A 26,272-nucleotide genomic window follows, 5' to 3' on the forward strand; every position below is an offset into this window, starting at 1 on the left:
TGTGGTAATCAGGAGGTTTCCTTGCCCATGTTTGACCTGATGCCATGAGACTTCATGGGGTCTGGAGTCAATGTTGAGGACCCCCAAGGGAACTCCCTCCTGACTGTATACCACTGTGCCACTACATCTGCTGCACCCAGCACCAGGGATGGTGTCTGGGACATTATCTGTAAGGTATGTCAGGCTGTTGCTTGACTACAGAATGTTGTTGACATCTTTTGACGATCTGCTTCTATCACTGCTTGTTTGTCCCTACAACCACACCAACCCCCTCCACTTCTCTCTCTCTCCGCCCCCCCCACACGCCTTAAACCAGCTTATATTTCAACTCTTTCTTGGACTCGAACTCAAGTTCTGTCGAAGGGTCATGAGGACTCGAAACGTCAACTCTTTTCTTCTCCGCCGATGCTGCCAGACCTGCTGAGTTTTTCCAGGTAATTCTGTTTTTGTGTTGCTTGACTAGTCTGTGAGACAACTCTCCCAGTTTTGGCACTAGCCAAGGATGACTTTTAAAGATGACTTTGCAGGAGTTTTGCTATTGTTGATGCTAGGTGGTCTGTCCAGAAAGGACATTAGAACCAGATGGGTTTTTACAACAATCGACAAAGGTTCATGGGCATCATTAGACTTTTATTGAATTCAAATTTCACCATCTGTCATGGTGGGATTCAAACCCAGGTTCCCAGAGCATTACCAAGGGTTTCTGGATTACTAGTACAGTGACAATACCACTTCGCCACCACCTCCCCACAAGAAGAGGAAAAAGAAAATTTGAAGGGGCACAGAGAAGAGGCATGGGACTGCCACCTGATGAAGTGCCCTTGCAGGGAGGGACACAGACAAAACAGGTCGAATGGCCTCCTTATGTGCTGTCATCATTCTATGATTCTACGTTATAATCTACATACAATTTTTTATAGACTGGTGTAGTGGGTTATTTCACTCCACAAACCAGATGCTAACTGATGGCCTGAAGGCCTCCACTTTCAAAGTCTGCGGGAGCCTTGGGACTCTTAAAACTGTGAACTCAAGTTGGCATTTTCTGTTTACTTTCTGTTCAAATTGGCATTTTCCTGTGGTATTTGTCTGGAGTTTGTTAGTTCGCGTCCTTGACGGGCAGGTGGTTGTTTTTGGCGCCAAAAGCTGAAGTGTGGTGGGGGCGGGCGCGCGGACATTGGAACCTCGCCCGGGGCTCGCGCGCTTAACGGTTGAGGAAGAAGCGCGAGCGCAGCTCGGGGAACCGGTGTAAGGCGACGCCATTTCATTTGGCCGGCTGCGAAAACTGTTCCCCATGGCTGTAGCTGAGTCCGGCTCCTTACACACCGGGCCCGGTGGAACCGTGTTCTGGGTACTGGCGGTGGAACGGTATCTTCTGGGCGAGCCCGGATCCAGCCGTTATGACTTGACCCTTTGCAGGGAAGGGAACGGGGAGCGGGCCCCGCTGAAATGTTTACTGTCTCCACAACTGAACCGTTTGGTGCAGAGAAACTTGCTGCACTCGGGCTGCCAGCTCAGGGCGAGCCGCTTCTCGGTGCTGACGGACGGGCTGAGGGTGCTGGAGAGAGCTGAGGTGCTGAGGGGAGCCGCTCCTCCAACCGTTTGTGTCGCCGTCCTGCCCGTCCCGCGCCCTTTGCTCTGCTGCACCAAGTACTACCTGCCTCTCTGGGAGGAGAGTGACTATTATGGAGAGGAGTGGATTGAGGAAACCTGCAGTCAGGAGCTTGTCAACCTGGAAGGTGTGGTTCCATCTCGATTTAAAATCCAGAACTTAGTCAGTGTAAGGTTAACAAGTCTCCTGGATGTAAAGATTAATAGGCTGATGAAGCAACCCAGGAGAAAGACCAGAAAGGCAGTAAATGTGATATGTCCTTTTTTGTCATTGAACACTTCAGTTTCTTGATTATAAAAATATCACAGATGGTGGGGTGAAGGCTGTTTGACTTAAGCATTGTGGTTGGAGACACCAGTTCATGTGATGAAACCTGCAGGAATACATCCAACTAGAGTGGCCAACCTTGTGTTGGTATTAACTAACTATTCTCATGTAATTTACTGATTATTCAATAAACCTGTATGGTTAATACACAAAGTAGTGTTATCCAGTAACTCTTTTGAGTACAAACATGTTTTTATCTGTTCCTATTCAGATGAAGTTACATTGTTTCATAGTTTGCCATGGTGAGATTTTGAACTCTTGATCTTGGGGTTGCAAACCCAGTACCATAACCACTTGGCTATTTAGGCCAAGCTATGTTATTCAGTATGCTCGCCAGTCGCCACATGTGGTGAATTGACCAAAGACATGGCAAATTGATGCTGGCAATTTTTAGAGCTGCACAATACTCGGTTGTGTTTAAGTTGCAGTGGTGGGTATGAATCACTCGCTCAACCACTATTTGTCAATAGTCCCTAATTGAGCAAGGAAGAATGAGCCACATTGCTGTTAGACAGGAGTCACATATTGGTCAGACCACAACTATGTTTATTTGACTACAGTTCCTGTGTCAGATTTCTAGTGACCTGAAGCTGAAGGGCCACTTGCTCAATGAAACAAGAAGAACCGTCTGCTGTTTGCTATCTTCTCTGTTCCAGTTATCTCTGGGTGCCTCTAAATGACAATCTATTTAGACCTGTGGGACTGCTGTGAAGCACTGTGAAAGCAGGGCAGCCTCTGGAAGGACAACATAGTGGTTGCTCTATTTTCTTGCGAATCCAGTGACTTTGGAATGCTAACTGAATGGGTTTTGTTCAGCTGGTAGTAGGCGGTCACAAAACAGTTGAGGCGTGTGAGTGCCACAAAGTGTTGAAATGCACCATTTTGGCAAATGAGCGGTGCAGCGACATCCAAATATATTCAGCCTTTATCTTAATAGACCTGTTGATATTAATGATTGGAAGGAATAGGGTGCTATTGATGTGAAAGAAGGGATTACTGGAGGTTGGCCATGAGCCAAAGATCTGTTAAATAGCTGGATGCTGTGTTTGGAAAGGCAGGTGATAGAGCATAAGCAAGGCAAGTGTCAGATCGCAGAAGCCAATATGCAGAGATTTGCCAATTCTTCCCTTGCCCTGAGTCTCCTAATATATATCAATTTTGATAAAATTGAGACCAGTTTACTCTTGAAGAAATTTACTTTTTTGAAATAACTGGAGCACACTGTCAAAAACAACATTTCAGTTAACAGATTGAGTGACAACCTTTGATCCGGAAGCAGTACAGTGAGGACATTTTGTAATTTCTTTAAAAGGTTTGTGGAATCTAATTGTTTTAAAAATATTTGAAAAGGACTTTTAAGAGTTTGCATCAATTGTAAAGGGGTCAATTGTAATTTTCTTGGATAATAAGATATACTGGTCCATGTGACCTGGTGACCTTTGACCTGGAAGAATTCCAACAGCAAGGGAGTTAAAGAAACCATGTATGCGCAGGCAAAAAGTAGAGTAGCAGACCTGAAGCAAAGGAGCTGGAGGGTGAAGGCTATAAGTGGACAGATGCAGACACAAAGAGAAAGCAGACAGGGAAGAGAAACACAGAGAATTCTTGTGAGGAGAAAACACAAATCATTATCAGGAAAAGGTCAATTTTTCTGTTTGGCAGAAAAAGGACAGGCGCCCTTGGAAATACCATGTGAGCTGTCTGAAAATGCCTAAGACCTGGAAAGCTGCGAATAGTTTGGAGATGCTAATGAGCTGGGTGTTTTCCGAGAATTGGCCAAACTGTGAACCAGGATGTTATTGGTTGGTTGGTTGAAAAGGAATTCTGGAAAGCTGCACCATCAAGGCTGCCATGACCTGAGGAACAGAGGGTTAATAGAAGTGTGTTTTCCTGATGATGATAATCATACCCGTGAAATTCGAAGATGAAAGCTGTTGTTGGATGAATAAAGAACAGCATTTTGTGGCACTGTGCAACTGTGTTGTGCCACATTTATGCAGGGAGTGATGCGGGCGCTTGTGGTCCTGCAGGATGTATCTTGTATCACCTATTTAAAGTGAAATTTACTTCTTTATTTGAAGTATCATTCGCCTGTTAATTCATGTTTAATTTATGCTGATTCTGATTCGTGTTAAAGTAGAAGTACAAAAAATGAAATCTTTTTGGTAATTTCTTCTTAGGGGGCTATTTGGTTATTTTGGATTGTGGTTTCCCCATGGGGATTGCAACAATGGTCATCACCCTTTCAGATTGTATACAGCAGGCTTGCTTTGCTAACAGTTGGATTGCAAAACCTCAAGCTGTTTTCCCTGTTCTGGCAGGGAATGTATCAGTCTTGAATATTGACTGTTTAAAACCTCAAACCTACTTTCAAAAGATTATACATTGGTTTTGTTAATACTTTATACATTTTGTAATGTGGCAAATATGCTGACCCAATCAGCTCAAGTTTGGTGAGCATTGAAATCCTATTGGACAACACTGACATAGAGCCATATTTGCTGTGAGTGGCCCATAGACTTTCTGTGGGGCTTTGCAAGGTAAGTTGCAGCCAGTGGGACATCTGAAAAGTTGTGTCCTCTACAGGACATTTGGGACCTACATGAATTGGGTATCTCCTTAACCAATCAAACTGGCAAATTGTTGATGAGCAGCGCAAGATGTATATGTTAGAATCGTGAATTCAATGTCAAATCAGGTACGTAAAACAAATAGAGGGATAGAATCGTGAACTCAATGTCAAATCAGGTGTAGAAAACACATAGAGGGAAAGTTTGTATTAAGAGAGAGTATAGGAGCTTAATGCCATTTGGAACTTTTGAGTGAGGAGCCAGATGGCAAGGTGATGTCTTCACATAGCTTCACAGAGGAGCAGCACAACTTGGACAGTAACTTCTGTGTGTTCCTGTTTCACCGCATTTCCTCTTGGCAGGAATTGCTGTCCAATTAATGTCTAAATAATGGTGAACACCATTTGCTTCACTGTTATTTCCACAGTTATATCTGGGCCATCATCTTTATTGTTAAAAGTTTGGACGTGGAGGTTTAGAAACAACTCAGCCATCAGCAGTGGGCTCTAATTTAATACTAGAGCTAAGTAGAGAGAACTTGAAGGGAAGGCCTGCTTACTTAGCCCCAGATAATGAACACTGCGAGGAAATGTTCTAATGTGCGACCTGTGGACAAACCACAGGAATAGGCTGTAATGTTTAGGCCAGTTAGATTCCAGCAAAAACTTCCCCTACCCGTTCACAGTTACACTGTGGGGGGAGTGGTGTTGGGGGAGGGGGGAGTGGGGTGACAGTGACGGTTCTAAAGCCTTGGCCCTATTGAGCTGTGCCTGAATATTCTGGATTTAGGGAAATGGTGTATGTGGACTCTACATTCAGCACACACAAACTCTGATTGTATAGAGTTATTTAGTAACTTTGTTAGTAGACTCTTGGATAATAATGGTAATTGATTTCAGTGTATGTCAGACAGCCAGCAGACAACAAAAAAAAAATGCACATTATGAGATGAAGCAGTGGAGCAGATATTCAAATATTTCTTTCAGGTGCCTACGTTTGGCTATTTGAAAGCCAGTGCTGATTCCAGCATAGGAAAGAAGTTGCATTTCCATTGTTCCTTATCAGAAACATTGTACCTATAATGAATTCCATTGTACAGTTTACTATTATGTGGATGAATGTGACAACTATCTCGCATAAAGCAGTTTTTCTGCATATAAAAACAGAAATACTGGAAATGCTCAGCAGGTCTGGCAGCATCTGTGGAGAGAGAAACCATTAACATTCCAGGTTGATGACCCTTTGCCGGAACTGTAAGTGCTTAGTGATGTAACGGTTTTAAACCAGGCAAGGAAAGGAGTAAGGTGGAAAGAACAAATGGCAAGGTCTGTGATAAGATGGAAGGTAGGAGAGATTAGTTGACAAAAGAGATGATGGTGAAAAGCAAAGCGAGATAATGGGATAGTTTCTCTGCATATTGATTGAGCGAGGAATGTTGGCCAAGTTATCAGGGCAAAGTTTTCTTGCTTTCCGTTGAATAGTGCTATTTAACATCCAGTTATCTGGTGAAGCAAGCAGATGGGCACTTGGTTTAAAACCTTGCCCTGTTTTAGCATTCCCTCAGACTGCAATAAGTGCCACCCTAGAGTCATAGGTTATTTGCCTGGGATTTTTTTCATTTTTTGTGGGACGTGGGCATCGCTGGCTGGGCCAGCATTTATTGCCCATCCCACTTACCTTTGAGAAGGCGCTAGTGAGCTGCCTTCTTGAACTGCTGCAGTATATGTGGTATAGGTACATCCAAAATGCTATTAGGAAGGAAGTTCCAGGATTTTGACCCAGTGACAATGAAGGAATGGCAGTATAGTTTTAAGTCAGGAAGGATAGTGTGTGGCTTGGAGAGGAAGTTGCGGGTGGGTGGTGCTCTCATGCATCTGCTGCCCTTGTCCTAGGTGGTAGAGGTTGCGGGTTTGGAAGGTGCTGTTGAAGAGCCTTGGTGAGTTGTTGCAGTGCATCTTGTGGATGGTACACGCTGCTGCTACTGTGCATTGGTGGTGGAGGAAGTGAATGTTGAAGGTGGTGGATAGATTGACAAAGTGGGCTGCTTTGTCTTGGATGATGTAGAACTTCTTGTGGTGTTAGAGCTGCACTCATTCAAACAAGTGGAGACTATTCCATCACACTTTTAACTTGTGCCTTGTAGATGGCGGATGGGTTTTGTGGAGTCAGGAGATGAATTACTTGGTGCAGAATTCCCAGCCTCTATCCTGCTCTTGTAGTCACATTATTTATAATACTGGTCCAGTTCTGTTTCTGGTCAATGTTAAACCCCAGGGTGTTGTTAGTGGGGGATTCAGTGATGGTAATGACATCGAACGTCAAGGGAGATGGTTGGATTCTCTCTTGTTGGAGCTGACCATTGCCTGACAATTGTGTGGCATGAATGTTACTTGCCACTTATCAGCCCAAGCCTGAATGTTGTCCAGATATTGCTGCATATGGGCATGGGCTGCTTCAGTATCTGAGAAGTCACAAATGATGCTGAACATTGTGCAATCATCAGCGAACATCCCCACTCATGATGGAGGGAAGGTCATTGATGAAGCAGCTGAAGATGGTTGGGTCTAGGACACTACCCTGAGGAATTCCTGCAGTGATGCCCTGGGACTGAGATGATTGACCTCCAACAACCACAACCAACTTCCTTTGTGCTAGGTATGAATCCAACCAGTGGAGAATTTTCCCCCTTATCCCCATTGACTCCAATTTTGCTAGGGCTCCTTGATGCTTTGGAGAGAAATTTGAATCTATAACCTCCTGGCTCAAGCAAGGAGGGTGATAGCAATGGTAGATTTTAAAGTTAACCAGAAATTTTCAGGGAACAACATTTTTGAAATTTTACTTCAGCCTCCCACTGAGGCTGTAAGCTGAAATTTGTGGTTCAGCCAGGCAGAATCCTGTTTACACTGCTTGGTTCCAAGAAGCTGGAACTTTAACCTGTTCAAGAGAGTTCTCCAGCTCCTTGGGTAGGTACATGGGCAGACCGTCCTTGCAATAGTTGGAAACTTAATTGTTCAGAGAACACAATTTGCAGATTTACATTATTAATTAGATTTGATACCTCTCTGGATTTTCAGCTTTTGCATGCTCTCACCAACATTTTGGTTTGACTATGGTTTAACAAGCAGGGAGATCAGAGTGGGAAGAGCAGCATCAAGATTAAGAACACCGCGAGATGAGCGGGAGGTTAAAAGAGTGATGGCAGAGCAGCACTGAAAGCAAGTGCATACTGAGATCAATGGGGAGATAAAGGAGCGGTGGCAGCAGCACCAAGAGCTGGAGCACAGTAAGACTAGTGGAGGATAAAAGATAGAAGCAACACGAACACAGCGAGATAAGCAGAAGGTTAAGAGTGGCCACAAAGCAGCACTCAAAGTGAAAGCACAGCGAAACCAGTGGGAGAATAAAGGAGCTGTTGAGGGCAGGGGTGGGTGTGGATTCAGAGCTGATTGACCACGTTCAAAAAATAAATCAAAGTGTGATGCCACAGGGAAGCAGTTAAGTCTTTGGTTGATGAGTATTATTCTCTTTTCTCTCTCTAAACTAGGGTATTTGTTCAAATTAAGAGCTGGGAGGTTAAAAATTTCAATCAGGGTAAATATAACAGTAAGTGAATTAATAAGAATATAAACAGAGAAGGTCTAGAGGCATTGATTAAAATTAATAGTTTAAATAAGATACTAACTAAATTGTTAAAGAGGAAATACGATGTTTTATTTTTAAGATAATGGATGGCTGTCTGAGACCCAGTGCTTGCAATTCCTGTGGTACTTGGGAACTTCAGGACACTTCACGTGTCATGGGGTACCACGAGTACGATGTGTCTCCAGTTGCTTCAGCTCGGGCTCAGGATTTTTATTCTTTAGTGGCAGTTGAAGTCACTGTGAACCATCAGGGAGGATGAGAGTTTCCTGCGTTCAGGTGGCAGCCACCCAATGGACAACAGAAGTTTAGTATAGTAGATGGTAGCCATCAAGAAGAAGCAGAAAGTTTGGAGTGTGTGCCAGACTCAAAAAGATACTCAGCATTGGAGACAGCTGGGAGTGGCAACAACTGGAAGAAACAAGATAAGCAGACAATCACATTGAAGTATTCTCACAGCAGCAATTAGTAGTAAAAACCATTGATTTCGTTCACTTTTAATCCTTAAATTTTATAAAGAAAAATAAATAGGACATGGATTAAGGTGGAAGCTAAAATATCAAACTAAAGACTATTTGTTATAATGGAAAAATTTAACATTCAAATGTAAAATTACTTTCAATGCCAGTGAGGCTGTTTAGCAATAATTATCAATGTTGGACTCCATATAAAAACCCAGTTACATTTCATTCTACAAGGAATTTTTCCACGGGTTTTTACAGTGAGACTAACAGTGTAAGAGTGGAAATGCTCATCAGTTCAATGTTTTTCAGTTGACTGTAATCTGGGGAGACCTCAACTGGAGAGGCATAGAATCACTGACAGCAACTCCTGTTTTCTGTGTTTAACTGCATGAGCATGCCAGAAGTTGCTCTCAGTTTGAGAGGTGTAACAACTGTGAACATGACAGTTTTGCCGTCATTACTACTGCAACATCTGAGCTGGTATGTCAGCATGAAGTATTTTAGCACTAGTCTGCTATACCATTGATTGAACTGATGTTCCCACATACTGTTCCCATTCATGAAAGGATCGAGAATGAGAGGGCACTGATTTAAATTAATTACCCAAAGAAACAAAAGCGACATGAGGAAAACTTTTTCATGCAATGCATGGTAGGGGTCTGGAATGCACTGCCTGAGAGTGTGGTGGAGGTAGGTTCAATCGAGTCATTCAAAAGAGAATTTGGCTGTTATCTGTGAACAAAGAATGTGCAGGGTGCCAGGGAGAAGGTGGGGGAATGGCACTAGATCAGTTGCTCATTTGGAGACACAATTCTCTGAATGCCCTCCTTCTGCATTTGACAATTCTGTCAAGTGCAATTCAGACCATGGCACTAATGGACAACTGACCGCACAGGAAGGAGCAACACATCTAGGGGTGCATGTGCATAGATCTTTGAAGTTGGCAGAACATATTGAAAGAGAGTGACAAGTATAGACACACTGAGTACAAAAGCAGGAACCTTATACTAATCCTTTGTAAAGCTTTGGTTAGGCCACAATTGGAGTATTGTGTTTAGTTCTGGTCACTATACTTTAGGAAGGATGGTGAGGGTCCAAAGAATATTTACCAGAATGGTTCTAGAGATGAGAAATTTTTGCTACAAGGTTGGTTTGGAGAAGCTGGCTTTGTTCCTGTTGGTGCGAAGAAGATTGAAGGGAGACAAAGGTGTACAGGATTATGACAGGCTTGAATAAGGTAAACAGGAAAAGTTGTTCTCATAAGCTGATGGTACAAGGCCTAGGAGACACAGATTTAAGGTTTTGGTCAAGAGATGTGGGGGGAATGTGAGAGAGAACTTTTATGCACCAAGTGGTAATGACCTGGAACTTGTTGCCCACAAGGCTGCAGAAAGTAGAGATGGTCAATGGTTTCAAAAGGAAATTGGATTGGCACTTGAAAGAAATTAACTTGCAGGGTTATGGGGATTGAATCGGGGAATGGGACTCATTGGATTGTTCCACGGAAGGCAGGCATGGGCTCGATGGGCAAATGGCCTCCTTTTGGGGCATATATGACTCTGACTACCTACAAGGAAATCAAGCCCCTTTTCAATTTACATTGCCAGTTCAGCATCTGTGCAAAACAAAAATTGCTTTGTACTAAGTACACCCTAAGAGCCACTCAAAGGATACCTTTTTCAAGGAGATGCACAGGCAGAACCTACTGAACAACCTCCTCTGTGCTCATCATTTTATGATAAAATTTACTGTTGATATATTTTATGGAAGAGATTTTCTGTCAAAAATGCAAGTTTTATTTGACCAATAATTACTGTGCAAGAAACAAAGCTACTGTTTGCAGCAATTCCCAGTTAACGGACATGAATACAACAGTGTGCATTTATATACCTTCTTTCATATAGAAAAATGTCCCATTGCATTCACAGAGGTTTAATCAGACAAAGATGGGCACTAGACCAAGAGTAGTAACTAAAAGCTTGATTGAAAAGATGGAGAGGGAGGCAGAAAGGTTTAGGCAAGGATTTGCAGTGTGGTGCCAAAAAGGCTGAAGACATGGATGCACAAGGCCAGAACAGGAGGAATGGAGAGTTTGCGGGATCTGGAGGAAGGTTTGTAGCGCTGGATGGTTATACCGGTAGGAACAGGCAAGGCCAAAAAGAAACTTAAACATGGGGATGAGAATTTTACACTTTTTGCATTGGGAAATGGAAAGCCAATATAATTTGATGAGTGAAGGGTTGATGAATGAGCAGGACTTAGTGCAGGATGAATATAGGTAGCAGAGTTTTGGATAAGTTGAAAGTTAGTGTGGATGATGGGAGGCAAACAAGGCAAACTTTGGAACATTTGAGTTTGGAGATGGCACAGGCATGGATGAGCATTTCAGCAGCGGAGAGAATGAGGCAAAGACAGATGATATGGAAAAAGAAGTTGGTGGTCTGTGTGATGGAGGCAATATAAGGTGGGAAGCTCAGATTGCAGACAAATATCTTTCGGCCTCTGCATCCAGTCTTGCTCAGTCTGATACAGTGGCCATGGAAGCAGATGGAATCAGTGGCAAGGTTACAAAGTTTGGGCCAAAGACTGGCATTGGTCTTCCCAATGTTTAACTGAAGAAAATTGTAGTTGAACCAGGGCTGGATGTTGGACAAGCAGTATGACAGCACAGAGCGGGGCTGATATGGGTAAAGGCGACATAGAGCTGGATGTCATCAGCACAAATGTGGAATGTTTTTGGATGATTTGACTGATTTCTACATTTTAACCACTCAGTATGCACATGCGGTGTGTGTGTGTTGGGGGGTCGAGGTGTGGGAGGCAGCTGGAAGTGTTGTTGACATCAAGATTATAGACTTTGATTAACCCACTTACAAACAGAAATTAAGGAATCAAGTTTGCATGGATGCATTCTGTATTTATCAGTTGCAACACTGACATCATAAACCAGCATTTATTTGTGTAAATTTATCCTTATTTTTCAAATTTGTTGTACTGTAGGTCTGAGGATAATTACACTAAAGGAGTTAGAAAATACCTGGAGAGGAAGGTTGAAATTGGCTCCACTGTTGGTGAGAATAATGTATAAATCCAGATTACGGCATTATGGACGAGCTGGCAAGAACGTTGATTGGCCCTATCAGGCAAGGCCCAATTAAGTATGCTGCTCCAGAATAAATTGTTGAAACGGCTACCTTGTGATAGGACCAAAGCCGCCAAGTTGAGGATTTCAGTTGGCTGGAATTAATATTGAGCATTCTGGCTAAGAAACAAATGGTTTATAGTAATATATAAAGTAAATTATAATAAACAAAAATTTTATTGTAGAGTGAGATACAGAACATCTTGTATTAGAATGACTATCCCGTTAATTAACTACCATGCTATCATTCACGTGCTGTGACTTGAGCTTTTTGCATTCAATTCGTGCTTACTGCTTGGTCAGGACCTATAAAACTATAAGATAAAAACAAAAAACTGCGGATGCTGGAAATCCAAAACAAAAACAGAATTACCTGGAAAAACTCAGCAGGTCTGGCAGCATCGGCGGAGAAGAGTTGACGTTTCGAGTCCTCATGACCCTATAAAACTATAATTGCACCAAAATGGAAAATGTTATTTCAGTAAATGATGTGTCTTTATGTTTCAGTATATGAAGTAAAATAAACTGGCCTGTGTATGTGTTCCAAATTATAACAATTTTAGGTAGTGATGGTGTATTCAAGAACAAATTAAATTATCTGTAAGTTTTTTCATTAGATTCAGCAATTAAACATTTTTTTTGTATAAATTTCACCTAAAAGTTTACAGATACCAGGGTAGAAACATGACATAACTATAGCAACTTGCATTTATATATATTTAATGTCATAAAATGTCCCAAGGCTCTTCAAAGATGCATTGTCAAATTTGTTTGGTAATGAGTCACATAACCTATTAGGACACATGAGGAAAAAAAAGAATGATCTGTGCTTATATAGCTCTTTTCATGGCCACTAAACATTTCAAAGCACTTTACAATCAAGTGGAGTCACAGTTGCAGGAAATGTGGCAGCAGATTTGTGCACAGCAAGCTCTCTTAAACAGCAATGACCAGATAATCTGTTTGGTGATGATGTTTGAGGGATAGATTTTTTTTTTCATCCAGGACATGAGGGATAACTCCCCTGTTCTTGTTCAACCAGTGTCATGTAATCTTACATCCACCTGAGAGGGCAAATGGGGCTTTGGTTTAATGTCTCATCCAAAAGTTACAGCATAGAGAATGAGGGCTTCTCTTTAAGACAATGTTAAAGTATTACCCTGAGGATAGTACTTTATTCTAGTTTGTTTATAGATAGTTTGTTCATTTTTGTTTATGTAACACTTTTTTAAATTGCATACCACTGATCCCATTTTTGCGTTTCAGATGGTGCAAGCATTTTCCATTAACAAATTAAATATAAAACCAAATTGAGGTGATTCTTATGCTTCCCCGCTCCCTTCACCCTACCATTGCACAGATGTGCCATAAGCTCTAAAGGTCTGTAATTAGAAACGTAGACAGATTTGCAGCACAGAAGATGGCCACATATCTCATTGTGTCCATGCTGGCCGAGAAAGAGCCATCCAGCCCTAATCTCAGCTGTTGGTCAGTAGCCCAGAAGGTTATGCCACCTCGTGTTTTTTTTTAAATACGACGAGGGTTTTGGCCCCTACTACTTTTTCAGACTGTGAATTCCAGGTTCTCATTATCCGCAGGCTGAAAATACCCTCTAATCCTTCCACCAATTACTTTAAATCTATGGCTCCTGATTATTGACCTCTTTGATAATGGAAATAGGCCCTTCCTAGCCACTCTTTCTAGGCCCCCTTATAATTTTATGCACCTGAATCAAATCTCCCTTCAGCCTTCTATGCTCTAAAGCAAACAACCCAGCCTATCCAATCTTTCCTCTTAGCTAAGTTCTCCGTCCTTGGTAACATCCTCATAAATTATCTCTGTACCATCTCTGGTGCAATTGCTTCTTCCCTGTAATGCGGTGATCAGAATGGTATGTAGTATTTTCGCTGTGGCCTAAGTAGCCTTTTATACAGCATATCCTCCCTGCTGTTATACTGTAGACCTCGGCCAATAGAGGAAATTATCCCATATGCCTTCTTGACCACCTGATCTACTTATTCTGCTATCTTCAGAGATCTATAGACATGCACAACAAGGTTCCTCTGTTCCTCTGCACTTCTCTGAATTCCACCATTTACTGTGTGTGTCCTTGACTTGTTTGTCCTCCTCAAGTACATTTCTTCACTCTTCTTTGGGTTAAATTCAATTTGCTATTTTTCTGTTCACCTGGCCAGTTCAGTGATCTCTTCCTGTGGTTTAGTTTTTTTCCTCACTGTCAACCGCATGGCCAATTTTTGTATTATCTGCAAACTTCTAATTTGTGCCCCCTATTTCTCAGTTTAAATCATGATATCTACCATGAACATTAAGGAACCCAATATTGAGCCCTGTGGAACCTCACTGGAAGCAGCCTTTCAGTCTTAAAAATGGCTGTTGACCATAACCCTTAGCTTCCTGTCACAAAGCCAATTTTGGTCCTAATTGACACTTTCCATTGGATCCCATGAACTGTCACTTTTCTGACTAGTCTGCCATGTGGACCTAGACAAGCCTTGCTATGTAGACTACATCAAATGTGCTACTCTCATCAAGCTTTCTTGTTAGCCCCTTAAAAATTCAATTGTTAGACATTAAATTCATGCTGGCTGTCCTTGACTAATCCATGTCTTACTAAATGACAATTTATACTGTATCTCAGAATTTTTTCCAATAACTTGCCCACCGCTGAGGTTAAATTGATTGGCTTGTAATTACTTGGCCTATCCTCATTTCTTAAATAGCAGTACAACTTTACCAGATTTCTGGCACCATGCCTGTAGCCAGAGGGGATGGGAAAATGATGGAGCTTCCTCTATTTCTTCCCTTGTTTCCCTTCGCAGCCTGGGATACACTTTATCTGGGCCTGGTGACTTATCCACTTTCAAGGCTGCGGAACATCTTAATAGCTCCTCCCTTGTTATCTTTATTGTATCTAACATTTCACATTCCTCCTCCTCAACCACAATGTCTGCTTTGTCCCTCTCTTTTGTGAAAACATTCGGCAAGTATTCAGTAAGAACGATGCCGCCATCTACTGCCTCCACAAACATCGACTCTAACCGGCCCTACACTTTCCTTAGTTATCCTCTTGCTCTTTATGTATTTATGAAACATTTGAGTTTTCCTGTATTTTACTTGCCAATATTTTTTCATGCCTTCTCTTTGCTTTCTGTATTTTTCTTTTTAATTTCATCCCTGCCCTTTGAGTACTCCAGGCTTTCTGAATTATTGAGCTTTTGGCTTCTGGCATAAAGGGTGAAATTTAATGCTTGCTCTGTATGCAGCTGGAGAACGGTGAGGGGCGGGGAGCGTTTAATAGGGTGGGAAGGTGTGGGGTGGAAGTCCCATTGCTGAAGGGTTGAGGATGGCTGAAGGCCAATTGAAACCCTTAAGTGGCTACTTAAGGACCTCATCTGCAAGGGCAAGGCCATGCAGAAAACCTGCCTGTGGTATGCCTGCAGCTTGGCAGAGGATTACTCCTACTTGGGCAGCCTGTGCCTAATGGAGAAACCTTATGGGGCAAGGGCCACACATACAGGAAAATCCCTGCCTGTTCTTTAAACTGAACTTCCTTCTCCCCCTCAGTGAGATCTCCCTGACTGGCTCCAGTGATCGTGCCTTACTTATCTTTCCCCTAGGGCTCCAGCGATGATCTTCAGCTTGGGCTTCCTGCACTACCGGCAGTGGCCACCGCTGCTGGTGGTATTGCTGATATTGGAGCCCTTCAGGCCTCTGGCCAGCAGGTTTTGGAGGCTGTACATACACCCTTAAGACCCCAAGGTCCTCATCACCATCCAGGTAAGTGATTGATTGACTTTAAATTAGGTCATTGCGGGGGGGAAACAGGAATGGCTGCAGCAGGGTTGCCATCCCAATAAATTCTGTCCGAGCTTTTTTCTTGTCTTATTCTACTCTGTGTGCTCTTTGGTAGCTAGAGGCGATCTAGATTTGGGAGTTTCACCCTTTTTCTTTGAGGGAACGTATTCCCTCTCTAAACTTTTCTGTCTCTCCCTTAAAACTCACCTCTTTGACCTAATAAATCCTCCCTTTGCTTGGTATCATTTTTTTGTCTTCCAATGCTCCTGTGAAGTGTCTTGGGACATTACTGCCTTAAAGGCACTACCTTTAAATGCAAGTTGTTGATTTTGCTATATTTCTGATCAAGCTTTACATCATTTTTTTTTCTAGGCTTACTTTGAAGTTGGTGACTGTTCAGGTATGATGTCAATGGTTCTATGGAACTCCTTATGCCCAAGATTCTTTAGGAGTTTAGAGGTTGGAACAGTAATATTTATACAGCAGTACGTTGTGAAGGATGCATTTCGGATGAGAACACATCCTGTTTTGTACTACCCCAACTTAAAAATCTATAAAGAACAAGGTAAAGTGATAGTTTTCCATATGTTTATAAATAGTACAACATTAAAGGAGGATTATGTTTATTAAAAGGGGCATATAAACATTTATTTCTTTGTTTACAAGTCTTATGACACAATGATGCAAAAAAATGCTTGAATGTGACATAATCATTATAGAACTACACCAGAGGCCATTTTCCCATCATAAATAACGTTTGTCGATATTTTTTCATGATGCCAGTGATCTGACAGATTGGAGATCTGTCTTTTTAATTATATTTTGATACACTTTTTATGGAATTTTGGTAGTTGGTAGCCACTTTAATTTGTTTACTGCTGGCTGGAAGCAAATTGCTTCGATGGACACCTTACATTGAATCTTCCATATTAATATCACTTAAAGGAGAGCAAATGGGTCACCTCTAGTTGGATTGCTGAACAAATGTCAGTTGCCACATAGAAATACTTGAATAGGTTAGCCACTTAATCAGTCTATATGTTCTTGATTATTACACTCACAAGGCCATACTCTATAACTTCCTTTTATCTCCCATGAGCCATATTCTGTCATTCTTGCTTCAACCACCATCTCATTCAGCACCTGACCTTGGAGGGGAAGAAAACTCTCCCTAGTCACATTACAATGTTTTAATTAAGACATTAAAAGGTTGGAAAAGACAATTCAGTTGATAAATTTAATCAATATGCATTTCTTCAATTTGGATAAACTTTACTTTTGGCCACTCAAAATTTCAGTTACTGAGCGGGAGACAATGGGAGATGAAGATAATAGATTCAGTATCCATGTAGCCCAATCAGAACTTATGTCAGCTTTTTTCCATGATAAATTGTCATAGAATTTATAACAGAAAAGTGACATGATAATGTGATGAAAATGTAACAATATGAAGTCAAATGGCGCTGGCAGAAAGTGTGGGGTATACCTGGGATGTTTTTAATAGATAAGAAAATAAGAAATAGGAACAGGAGTAGACCAAATAGTCCTTTTGAGCCTGCTCTACCATTCAACACAATTATTGCTGATCTTCTGCCTCAACTCCATTTTCTTGCCTGCTCCCCATTTCCCTTGATTCCCTGAGAGACCTAAAACCTGCCTATCTCAGACTTAAATATATTCAACAGTGGAGCATCTGCAACCCATGGGGGTAGAGAATTCCACAGATTCACAACCCTTTGAGTGAAGAAATTTCTCCATCTAAACTCCATATTATTGGCTCCTTATCTTGAGATTGTGCCTGTGTTCTAGATTCCCCTTCAGAGTCTTGTATGTTTCAGTGAAATTACCTCTCATTCTTCTAAACTCCAAACACTTCTCAGCAGATTGTGACCCTGAGGTTACTCTAGAACTAGGTCCCACCAAGTTGTGTATTTCTGGAGGGTGTGGGTGAGTGAGTCTTCAATGAGGGTGTCATGAGATTCTTCTTCCGCGGTGTCTTCAGGGCTTGAATTGAGGACCTGGATTGTGGACCCACTCGGCTGCTTCCCAGATGTGCCTGCAAAAGCAAGGAGAGATAATTAGTGCATGGCAGGGGACTGTGGAACAGGGCAACTAACTCACAGCATGGTTGTCTGATGGATGTTGCACTGCTGGGCCCTCACTTAGTTGAGCACCACCGACCTTACCGTCAGCATAGGAACGGTCCAGATTATCGCTGGCCAGCTGGATGACTCTATTTTCAAAGTCTCTGAAGATCTTGATGTCAGGCATTCCTCCACCAATCTGTGACCTTTCCCTTTTGTTGTGTGCCATCATGTCATGCATGAATACAAATGGAGAAAGTCTAAGCAGGATGCCTGCCAGGCCAGATGATAAGGATGCCTGACGTGTGCATGGTGAGTGGTGCCATGGATGGGATGAGGACATGATCTGCAGAGCAGATGAAGGTGGTGCAGGAGAGTGAATGGTGATGTGCGTTGAACTGGCAATGAGTGACATCCCTGTGGATGCGTGATGGGTTTGTGAGCATGTGAGTTGAGAATGATTAGAAGAATGATCTACCCTGGTGATGCGGAAGAGATCATTCATCTTCTTTCATCACTGCATGGCTGTCCTCTTTGCAGGGCGTTGGCACTGACCACTCTGCCACTGCCTCCCAAGCTGGACTTGTCACCATGTTTGCTGGTCTTCACCCAGAATGGGGGTAGAGGACTTCTCAGCGGGCCTTCACTGAGTCCAGTAGGCGCTCAAGGGAGGCACGCTAAATTTGGGGGAGCATGTTCCCTCCCTTTGACAGCCATGAGTTCTAGTAGCTTCAGATTCCTTAGAGCTAGCTCTGTGCAGGGATGCGCTTTAAATATGGCGCCCAGATTACTGAAGACCTGGGGTCACAGCGGGGCGGGCAAATCAGAGGCTGCCCTGTCAATGACCCGGCGCGTTTCCTAGGAATGCATTATTCATGAGATGGGGCGTGCCGGGAATGGGACGATACAGCATGAAAACCCGCCATTGCGGCTGTAGCATGAAACGTCCTTTTTCTCCCCCACTACCGCACTTGGTGCAAATGTGGGACGATTCCCCCCAGTATCTCTGAAGTTGTGTCTTTTAGGATCCTAGATGTAGGCCATCAGCTCCTGGGAAGTTGTTTGACTTTAGTTCCTTAAGTTTTTCCAAAACTTTGCTGATATTAATTACCTTAAGTTCCTCATTCTTATTAACTCCTCCGTTACCCTGTATTTCTGGTATATAAATTGTATCTTCTACTGTAAAGACAGACATAAAATATTTGTTCAATGTCTGTCAATTCCTCATTCCCCATGATAATTTCTCCTGTCTCTGCCTCTAAGATGCATATTGTGAATGTTTTCAGTGACTGGCTCATAAGAGGGACACACTTAATTACATAACTGCAATTGGCATAAATTTATTTTGACCATCTGCAATGAATGAGGAGCACCACGTTTTTCCACTTATATTAATTTGTGAGCAATGCTGCATTTCAGTGTATTAACATTAAGTAGATGAATACCACATATATTCTAGTTGTAGCTATTCTGTTTGCCTTTCAGATATTTCTTTGAACCCTTGGAAATCTGCAGCCGCAATTAAGATTATTCCACCAAAACAAGTTCAGGCTGAGTGGAGGCTTCCTGATATTACGTATCGTTTTATTACAAGGTAGCCTACCAGTACAATGCTTCTCTATATGTATACTCTCTCACTCATTTGTAGGATAATAAGTCATTTTGGTTGAACTAAAATATGGGGTAGAATTTTACACTCCCTGGGGTTGGGTTGGCAGGCAGGGTACATTAAATTTAGCTTAATGCCATGGGTGCCTTTATCAGCACCTACCCACTTTCCCCTGACCCCACTGCAATTTTACATATAGCGGAGAAGGCATTGTGCAACCCACCTGCCCTTAGGCCAGTTGAGTTGGCACTGACCATTTAATGGCCACTTAACGGCCTCTACCCGTTCCTCCACAATTTTTCCCATGCCAGGCGGAGGCCAAGTTTGAAGCCTGCAGGTACCACTTGGACTAGCGGTGGTAAGGTTGTTGGGGAGGGTTCCTCCATTAAGGCCCATCTGAGGACCCACCACCTTCAAGGTCTGCACCCCCCCGCACTCCCAGGTTTGTACCTGCCAAATTTCATTGGAGAAAAAGCCTGTGCAAAATTGCATCTATAACATGTCTTTCTACATATGTATATACCTGCATTTTTAATCAATACTCTTTCAATCTTGGCCTGTCTATTATCAATACATACGGAAATTTTCATTTTCTTTAAATTCTGATTGAGAATATTCCAGACATACATCGAACTGAAAGAATTGACAATGAATGAAGGTATCCGTTTTTTATATGAATATTGCTTTAAACTTTAAGGTCATGATACTGTTGAACTTTCATAGAGAATGTTGATTATGCTTTCTAATCTCTATTTACCAGTTTAATTTAAGATGTAAGTTTCAATTTAAAAGAACTTAACAGCTTTCAGCCATCAGCTGTTTCCTGTTGGCTAATGCAGCTTGGTTTCAGGCTGCACAACCCATAGGCATTGACATGAAGTTCTGGGAAAAGAAGATGTGAACATTAATCCAAAGTAACAGGATCTGTAACCAATAACTCTTTCAGGGAAGATGTTTTATTCAGCTGAAAAAGGGATTTTACTGTTTTTAAAATTCTGTCTTGCAGCAGATTCAGGTACTTCTCTTTATCTCCATAATTTTGCTCAAATTGTGATAAAGGTAGATTCTTTATTTAACAAACATTCATGTTGTAAATTTTCCAGTTTTATGTTTCAAATTTGTGCTTTGTTCTTAAAACTACACTCAAATTGAATGGTTCTGGTATTGAAGAGAGCACTGCTTAGGTTGTTATGATGGGCAGTAAACCCATTGTCTCAGCAAAGCTGTACATGTTCAATGATTTTTTTAATGTTCCTGCGTCACTTTAGATCCTGCAAAATTTGGCTGGAATTGCATTCCCCATGGCCTTGTAACAGTCCTACTAGGCCCCACCCATTCCCTATGATGCCGCATGGCCCTGAACAGATTGCTCTTCCTTCCCAAGCTGTTAGAATACTCATCCACACCTTTCCACTCTTAAGTAGCATATCCCCACCCTCTTTTTCTGTTGTTTCATTCACTCAGTTTGCCTTATTGCCACCTTGGTCAGTGGCTTTCAGCTTCATGGATTTGCCATCTTACTTGCATGCTCAGCCCTTTCTCCCCAGCCTGCAGTTTATATGAGCAGAGAGATAAGAAGATGAAAGAGAGACGTATATGTCGTGGTAGATGGTAATATCACATTATCTACCAGTTAAGACAGAGTCTTACTGCTACAACCCTGGGTAATGCTATCATTTAATGATATATTGGGCAGTAATGGTACAATTAATACGGGACATAAGTTCCACTTACAGGAGTGATTTGTGATGCTGAACCTGAGAGAATACCTTGTACAGATCCAAAATTTGCAACAGTCTTTATAAGGAAGATATTTTGGAAGCCTTTGTTAGTTTATCATTCCCTTTGTGGAACTGGGACTCCTGAATTTAATGTTTTGCCTTCTTAATATTTTTGAAAATCTACTACCAGTTGTCTGAAAAGGTCAAAAAATAGGTTGAACAACACTCAATGCTTCAATAATATATACACTATATAGATGTTAATTATTTAGTTTCAAGTGTGAAAACAGATTTAATTAACAAAAATTATTTTTCATTAAGGACAACTTTAGTTATTGTTATAGTTTGCAACAGTCATACTTATAAAGTAAAGCACTTCAGTAAATTAACTTCATCATTTTGTAAGCATTGAATTAAAATTTAAAATAAATTAAAAGAATTCCAAGAATTTCTTGACATTGTCCATTTAATAAGTAGCTTATGTTTTGTTATATACATGACCGTGGACAGGATTTTTAGGTCAGCGAGTTGGGGGGTGGGGGGGGGGTGGGGGTGCCTGCTTGCCAATGCATAAAATGGCACGGGATGATGTCAGGCAGGGACGCAGCCAAATCAGCTGCGTGCTCACTGACCTGTCAAAGGCCTATCGAGGCCATTGACAAAGTCATTAACCTCATTAATGGACCTGCCTGTCCAACCTTAAGGTTGGCAGATAGGCCGGCAGCCCTGGCGAGTTTCAGAAAAAGCATGAGGGTTTTTAAAAATTTAATAAATGTTTGATTTAAAGTGATGGACATGTGACACTGTCACATAAGTTGGGACATGAGGGGACATGTCAGGGAAATTTTGTTTTTGTACCTTTACCATTTTTACATTTGGAGCCGATCTCCCTGAGGCAGCACTTAATGTCAGGGAGATGAGTGCGCTCTTTCGCGCACATGTGCAAAAGAGCACACACTCGGCTGAGGGAATCCCCCCGCCCGCACAGGGTGCGCATAGCGCTTCCTGATGGACGTCACGCTGGGCGGGCCTTAATTGGCCCGCCCATGTAAATGGCGGTTTGCCCCTGACTGGGAGCACTGATCGGAGGGGCACCTGCCCGTGCTCGCTCCTGCACAACCCCCCATCCCCCCCCACATGGCGGGGGGGTGGTTCTTCCTCATATACTTAGCAGGAACTGAAGAAATGGAAAATTTTGTGCTATTGAAATAGGCAGCGGTGTTCAACATTTTCTTGGGTATTTAAGTAATAAAGTACAAAATATATTGTCTGTTTAAGAACTCTTATTCTTAAATATAAAACAGCATCTTTTATTTTCAGGTATCTATTGGATACTGTCCCTGACACCTATGTTTGTGATGTCATAGGCCTTGTCACTTTTGTTGGCAGATGTGAAAGAATCAGAAAAAAGGGTAAAAAAAAAGTTCCTATTTGAACAGGTTCACTGTTTACTGGCATCTTCCAGACACTGTGGAAGTATAGCTTACATTCTAGCATGATTTGTTGAAACTGTGTGTGAGGACTTATTAAAATATTATGACATTAATGATAGATGGCTCTGCACATGCTCTCCTACAGCTATATTGATGATTGTTGTTATAATACTAGGCTATTTTTTAGGAGAAGCGTATATCACTATGTCTGCATCAATATCTGCCAAGATTTTCAATATGTGCAGGATGCAACAATTCATTCATATTTACACTATTGTAAATTGCTTGTCAGCTAAAATTGACACTGTGACTTGCTAAGTTTATCTTGAGTTCACAGAAGTAAGAAATAGCTGTTCTGTGTTTCTAATGTTTGAAACAAAATAGGCGAGCGCAGTAAGCCTAAGAAATTCAGGCATGCTGGTTGATCATCTCTGAGCACACATCAGCGCCAAAATATCCAGGACTTTAGCTGACGATGAAATGCGCCAACATCAGTCAACATGGATCTTCTTGTACCTTTTGTACCAAGAGTTCACAAATTATGTCTATAAAGGTATCATCAGCAGCACTGACCAGTGCCTTTCTCTGTACGTCCAAAATTAGACATAGTCCACTAGTGTCTGTAGGCATCTTTTCCCTGTTTAGAGAGAGGCAAGTGGTTATGACTTAGGGGCACCACTCCATACCAAGCATGGCTGATCAGGAATCTCTCCTACTCTTACCATCTGCCATCGGTGTGTTGGAAGGATTAGCAGGTTGATTATCAATCTGTTTGGCCACATCACGAACACTCCTTCCATGGCCAGCAAGCCCTGAAGTAGGACTTGAACCTGGAGCTTCTGGCTCAGAGACAGCCACAAGACCGCTTCCTTACTCTCCATGAATCAAAATTAAGCATCCAATCCCTCCAAGAAAGTAATGAAAGGTCTAGTAATATAGAGCTCCCTCAGAGGAAACTTGCAGCTTCGTGGTCTTGGCAACATTCGTGACAGTTTTGCTGAAGCAATCCCAATGCTCTTGCACTAGTGATGCTTTAGACTCTTCTTTCTCAGGACAGTAAAAATTAAGAGCAAATAGCCTTCTCAGTGCATTAAAAAGACTCTTAACAACGCAATAAAGCAACTTAGATAAAAACAAAAAACTGCGGATGCTGGAAATCCAAAACAAAAACAGAATTACCTGGAAAAACTCAGCAGGTCTGGCAGCATCGGCGGAGAAGAAAAGGGTCATGAGGACTCGAAACGTCAACTCTTTTCTTCTCCGCCGATGCTGCCAGACCTGCTCAATAAAGCAACTTGAATGGTTTTGAACTATTTACTTGCAGCCTCTTAACTAGAAAGAATGGGTAAGCTTGACATGATTCCTGCCTGCACAATTAACTTTGGCAAAAAGTGAAGCCTGACAGCAGCAGCTAGGGGAGGCGATGGCGTAGTGATATTTCACTGAACTAATAATCCACAGACCCAGGATAATATTCTGGGGACCGGGGCAGAATTTTTCTCTCGCGGGCAGGCATGCGCCCGACCTGAAAGAGAATAAAATAGTGCGAGATGATGTTGGGCGAGCGTCCTGACGTGTACATGCATTCTCGCGATATTTTGCTCAGCGGGCACACTGCGGCTCTCAGCCTATTAAGGTCCTTAATTAATTAAATTGAATTTTTCGCTGCCCGTCAAACTGTTTGATTCACGGGCGGGCGAATAGGCCAAGCAGTCTTTGCATTTTTTTGCAAAAACTCATCCACCAGTGATTGGAAAAAAAATAAAAACTTTTAAAAATTATTTTTAACTTGTCACTGCTCATGTGACAGAGTCACATGAGGGGACATGTTACCTTTATTTCTTAATTCTTTATTTTTAATGTTAAAAAAACTTCAGCTCCTTGGGGCAACTCTGCCTCCAGGGAGCTTTCACTGTGCGCACCCCTGCACATGCACATACTTCAGCGCTCGCGCATCTCCCTCCTCCACTCCGGCAGCACTGAGGCTCCCAGCATACTTTTAACACTGGCTGGCCATTAATTGGCCAGTCAGTATGAAATCGTGGTCGGGGCCCAATCCTGGGCGGCAGTCATTTTTTTGCGGCCGCTCCCAGCCTGCCCGCCATGCCTGCCCAATGTGGTAAAAATCCTGTCCCAGGGTTCGAATCCCAACACAGCAGATGGTGGAATTTAAATTAAATAAAAATCTGGTATTAAAAGTCTAGTGATGACCATGAAACCTTTGACAATTGTAAAAACCCATCTAGTCCACTAATGCCCTTTAGGGAAGCAAATCTGCTGTCCTTACCTGGTCTGGCCTACGTGTGACTCCAGATCCACAGTAATGTGGTTGACTCTTAAATGCCCTCTGAAATGGCCTAGCAAACCACTCAGTTGTATCAAGCCACTACAGAAAATTGGATAAGGAATGAAACCGGATGGACCACCCAGCATTGATTTAGACACCAGAAACAACATTGGAAAACTTAGTCCAGTCAACCCTGTGAAGCCCTCCTTACTAATATCTGGGGGCTTGTGCCAAAATTGGGAGAGCTGACTCACAGACTAGTCAAGCAATAGCCTGACATAATCATACTGTCAGATTCATACCTTACAAATAATATCCCAGACAACACCATAACCATCCCTGGGTATGTCCTGTCCCAGTGGCAGGACAGACCAAGCCGGGATGGCAGCACAGTGGTATATATTCAGGAGGGAGTTGCCATGGGAGCCCTCGACATCAAGTCTGGACCCCATGAAGTCACACGGTATCAAGTCAAATGTGGGCAAGCAAACCTCCTGCTGATTATCACGTACTGCCCTCCCTCAGCTGATGAATCAGCACTCCTCCATTTTAAACACCACTTGGAGGAATCACTGAGGGTGGCAAGGGCGCAGAATATACTTTGGGTAGGTGACTTCAATATCCATCATCAAGAGTGGCTTGGTAGCACCGGTACAGACTGAGCTGGCCGAGTCCTAAAGGACATAGCTGCTAGGCTGGGTCTATGGCAGGTGGTGAGGGGAAAACATACTTGGCCTCATCCTTACCAACTTGCCTACCACAAATGTGTCTGTCCATGACAGATCGGTAGAAGTGACCACCGTACAGCTGTTGTGGAGACGAAGTCCCGTCTTCGCATTGAGGATACATTCCATCGTGTTGTGTGGCACTACGACCATGCTGAATGGGATAGATTTCGAACAGATCTAGCAGCTCAAGACTGGGCATGTATGAGACACTGTGGGCCATTAGCAGCAGCAGAATGGTACTCAACCATGATCTGTAACCTCATAGCCCAGCATATCCCCCACTCTACCATTACCACCAAGCCAGGGGATCAACCCTGGTTCAATGAGGCATGCAAGAGAGCATGCCAGAAGGAGCACCAGGCACACGTAAAAATGAGGTGTCAATCTGGTGAAACAATACAGGACTATTTGTGTGCCAAACAGCATAAGCAGCAAGTGATCAACAAAGCTAAGGGATTCCACAATCAACGGATCAGATTTAGGCTCTGCACTCCTGCCACACCCAGTTTTGAATTGTGGTGGACACTTAAACAACTCATTGGAGGAGGAGGTTCCACAAATATCCCCATCCTTAATGATAGGGGAGTCTAGCACACCAATGGAAAAGATAAGGCCAAAGCATTTGCAACTCAAGGGCAACTAGGGATGGGCAATAAATGCTGGCCCAGTCAGCAAAGCCCATATCCTGTGAATGAATAAAAAAAAAACCCCATCTTCAGCCAGAAGTGCCGAATGAATGATACATCTCGGCCTCCTCCCGAGGTCCCCAGCATCACAGATGCCAGTCTTTAGCCAATTCAATTCGTTCCATGTGGTATCAAGAAATAGCTGAAGGTGCTG

The 26,272-nt window shown here is 42.5% G+C and overlaps 1 protein-coding gene across 1 annotated transcript in view; it reads left to right on the forward strand.

Annotated features, from left to right (window-relative positions):
• Window positions 1-1,221: 1,221 nt before the first annotated feature.
• LOC121283896 (RPA-related protein RADX-like) overlaps window positions 1,222-26,272 on the forward strand; it is a 109,284-nt gene continuing 84,233 nt past the window's right edge. Inside the window, exons 1-5 of the mRNA XM_041198699.1 lie at window positions 1,222-1,736; window positions 11,613-11,755; window positions 15,943-16,135; window positions 19,140-19,248; window positions 22,305-22,396. Of these exons, the coding sequence (XP_041054633.1) occupies window positions 1,292-1,736; window positions 11,613-11,755; window positions 15,943-16,135; window positions 19,140-19,248; window positions 22,305-22,396 (982 nt within the window). The 5' untranslated portion in view covers window positions 1,222-1,291. The remainder of the gene's footprint in view (window positions 1,737-11,612; window positions 11,756-15,942; window positions 16,136-19,139; window positions 19,249-22,304; window positions 22,397-26,272) is intronic.

The sequence above is a fragment of the Carcharodon carcharias genome, chromosome 11, assembly GCF_017639515.1.
Source record: "Carcharodon carcharias isolate sCarCar2 chromosome 11, sCarCar2.pri, whole genome shotgun sequence".
Lineage (NCBI taxonomy): Eukaryota > Metazoa > Chordata > Chondrichthyes > Lamniformes > Lamnidae > Carcharodon > Carcharodon carcharias.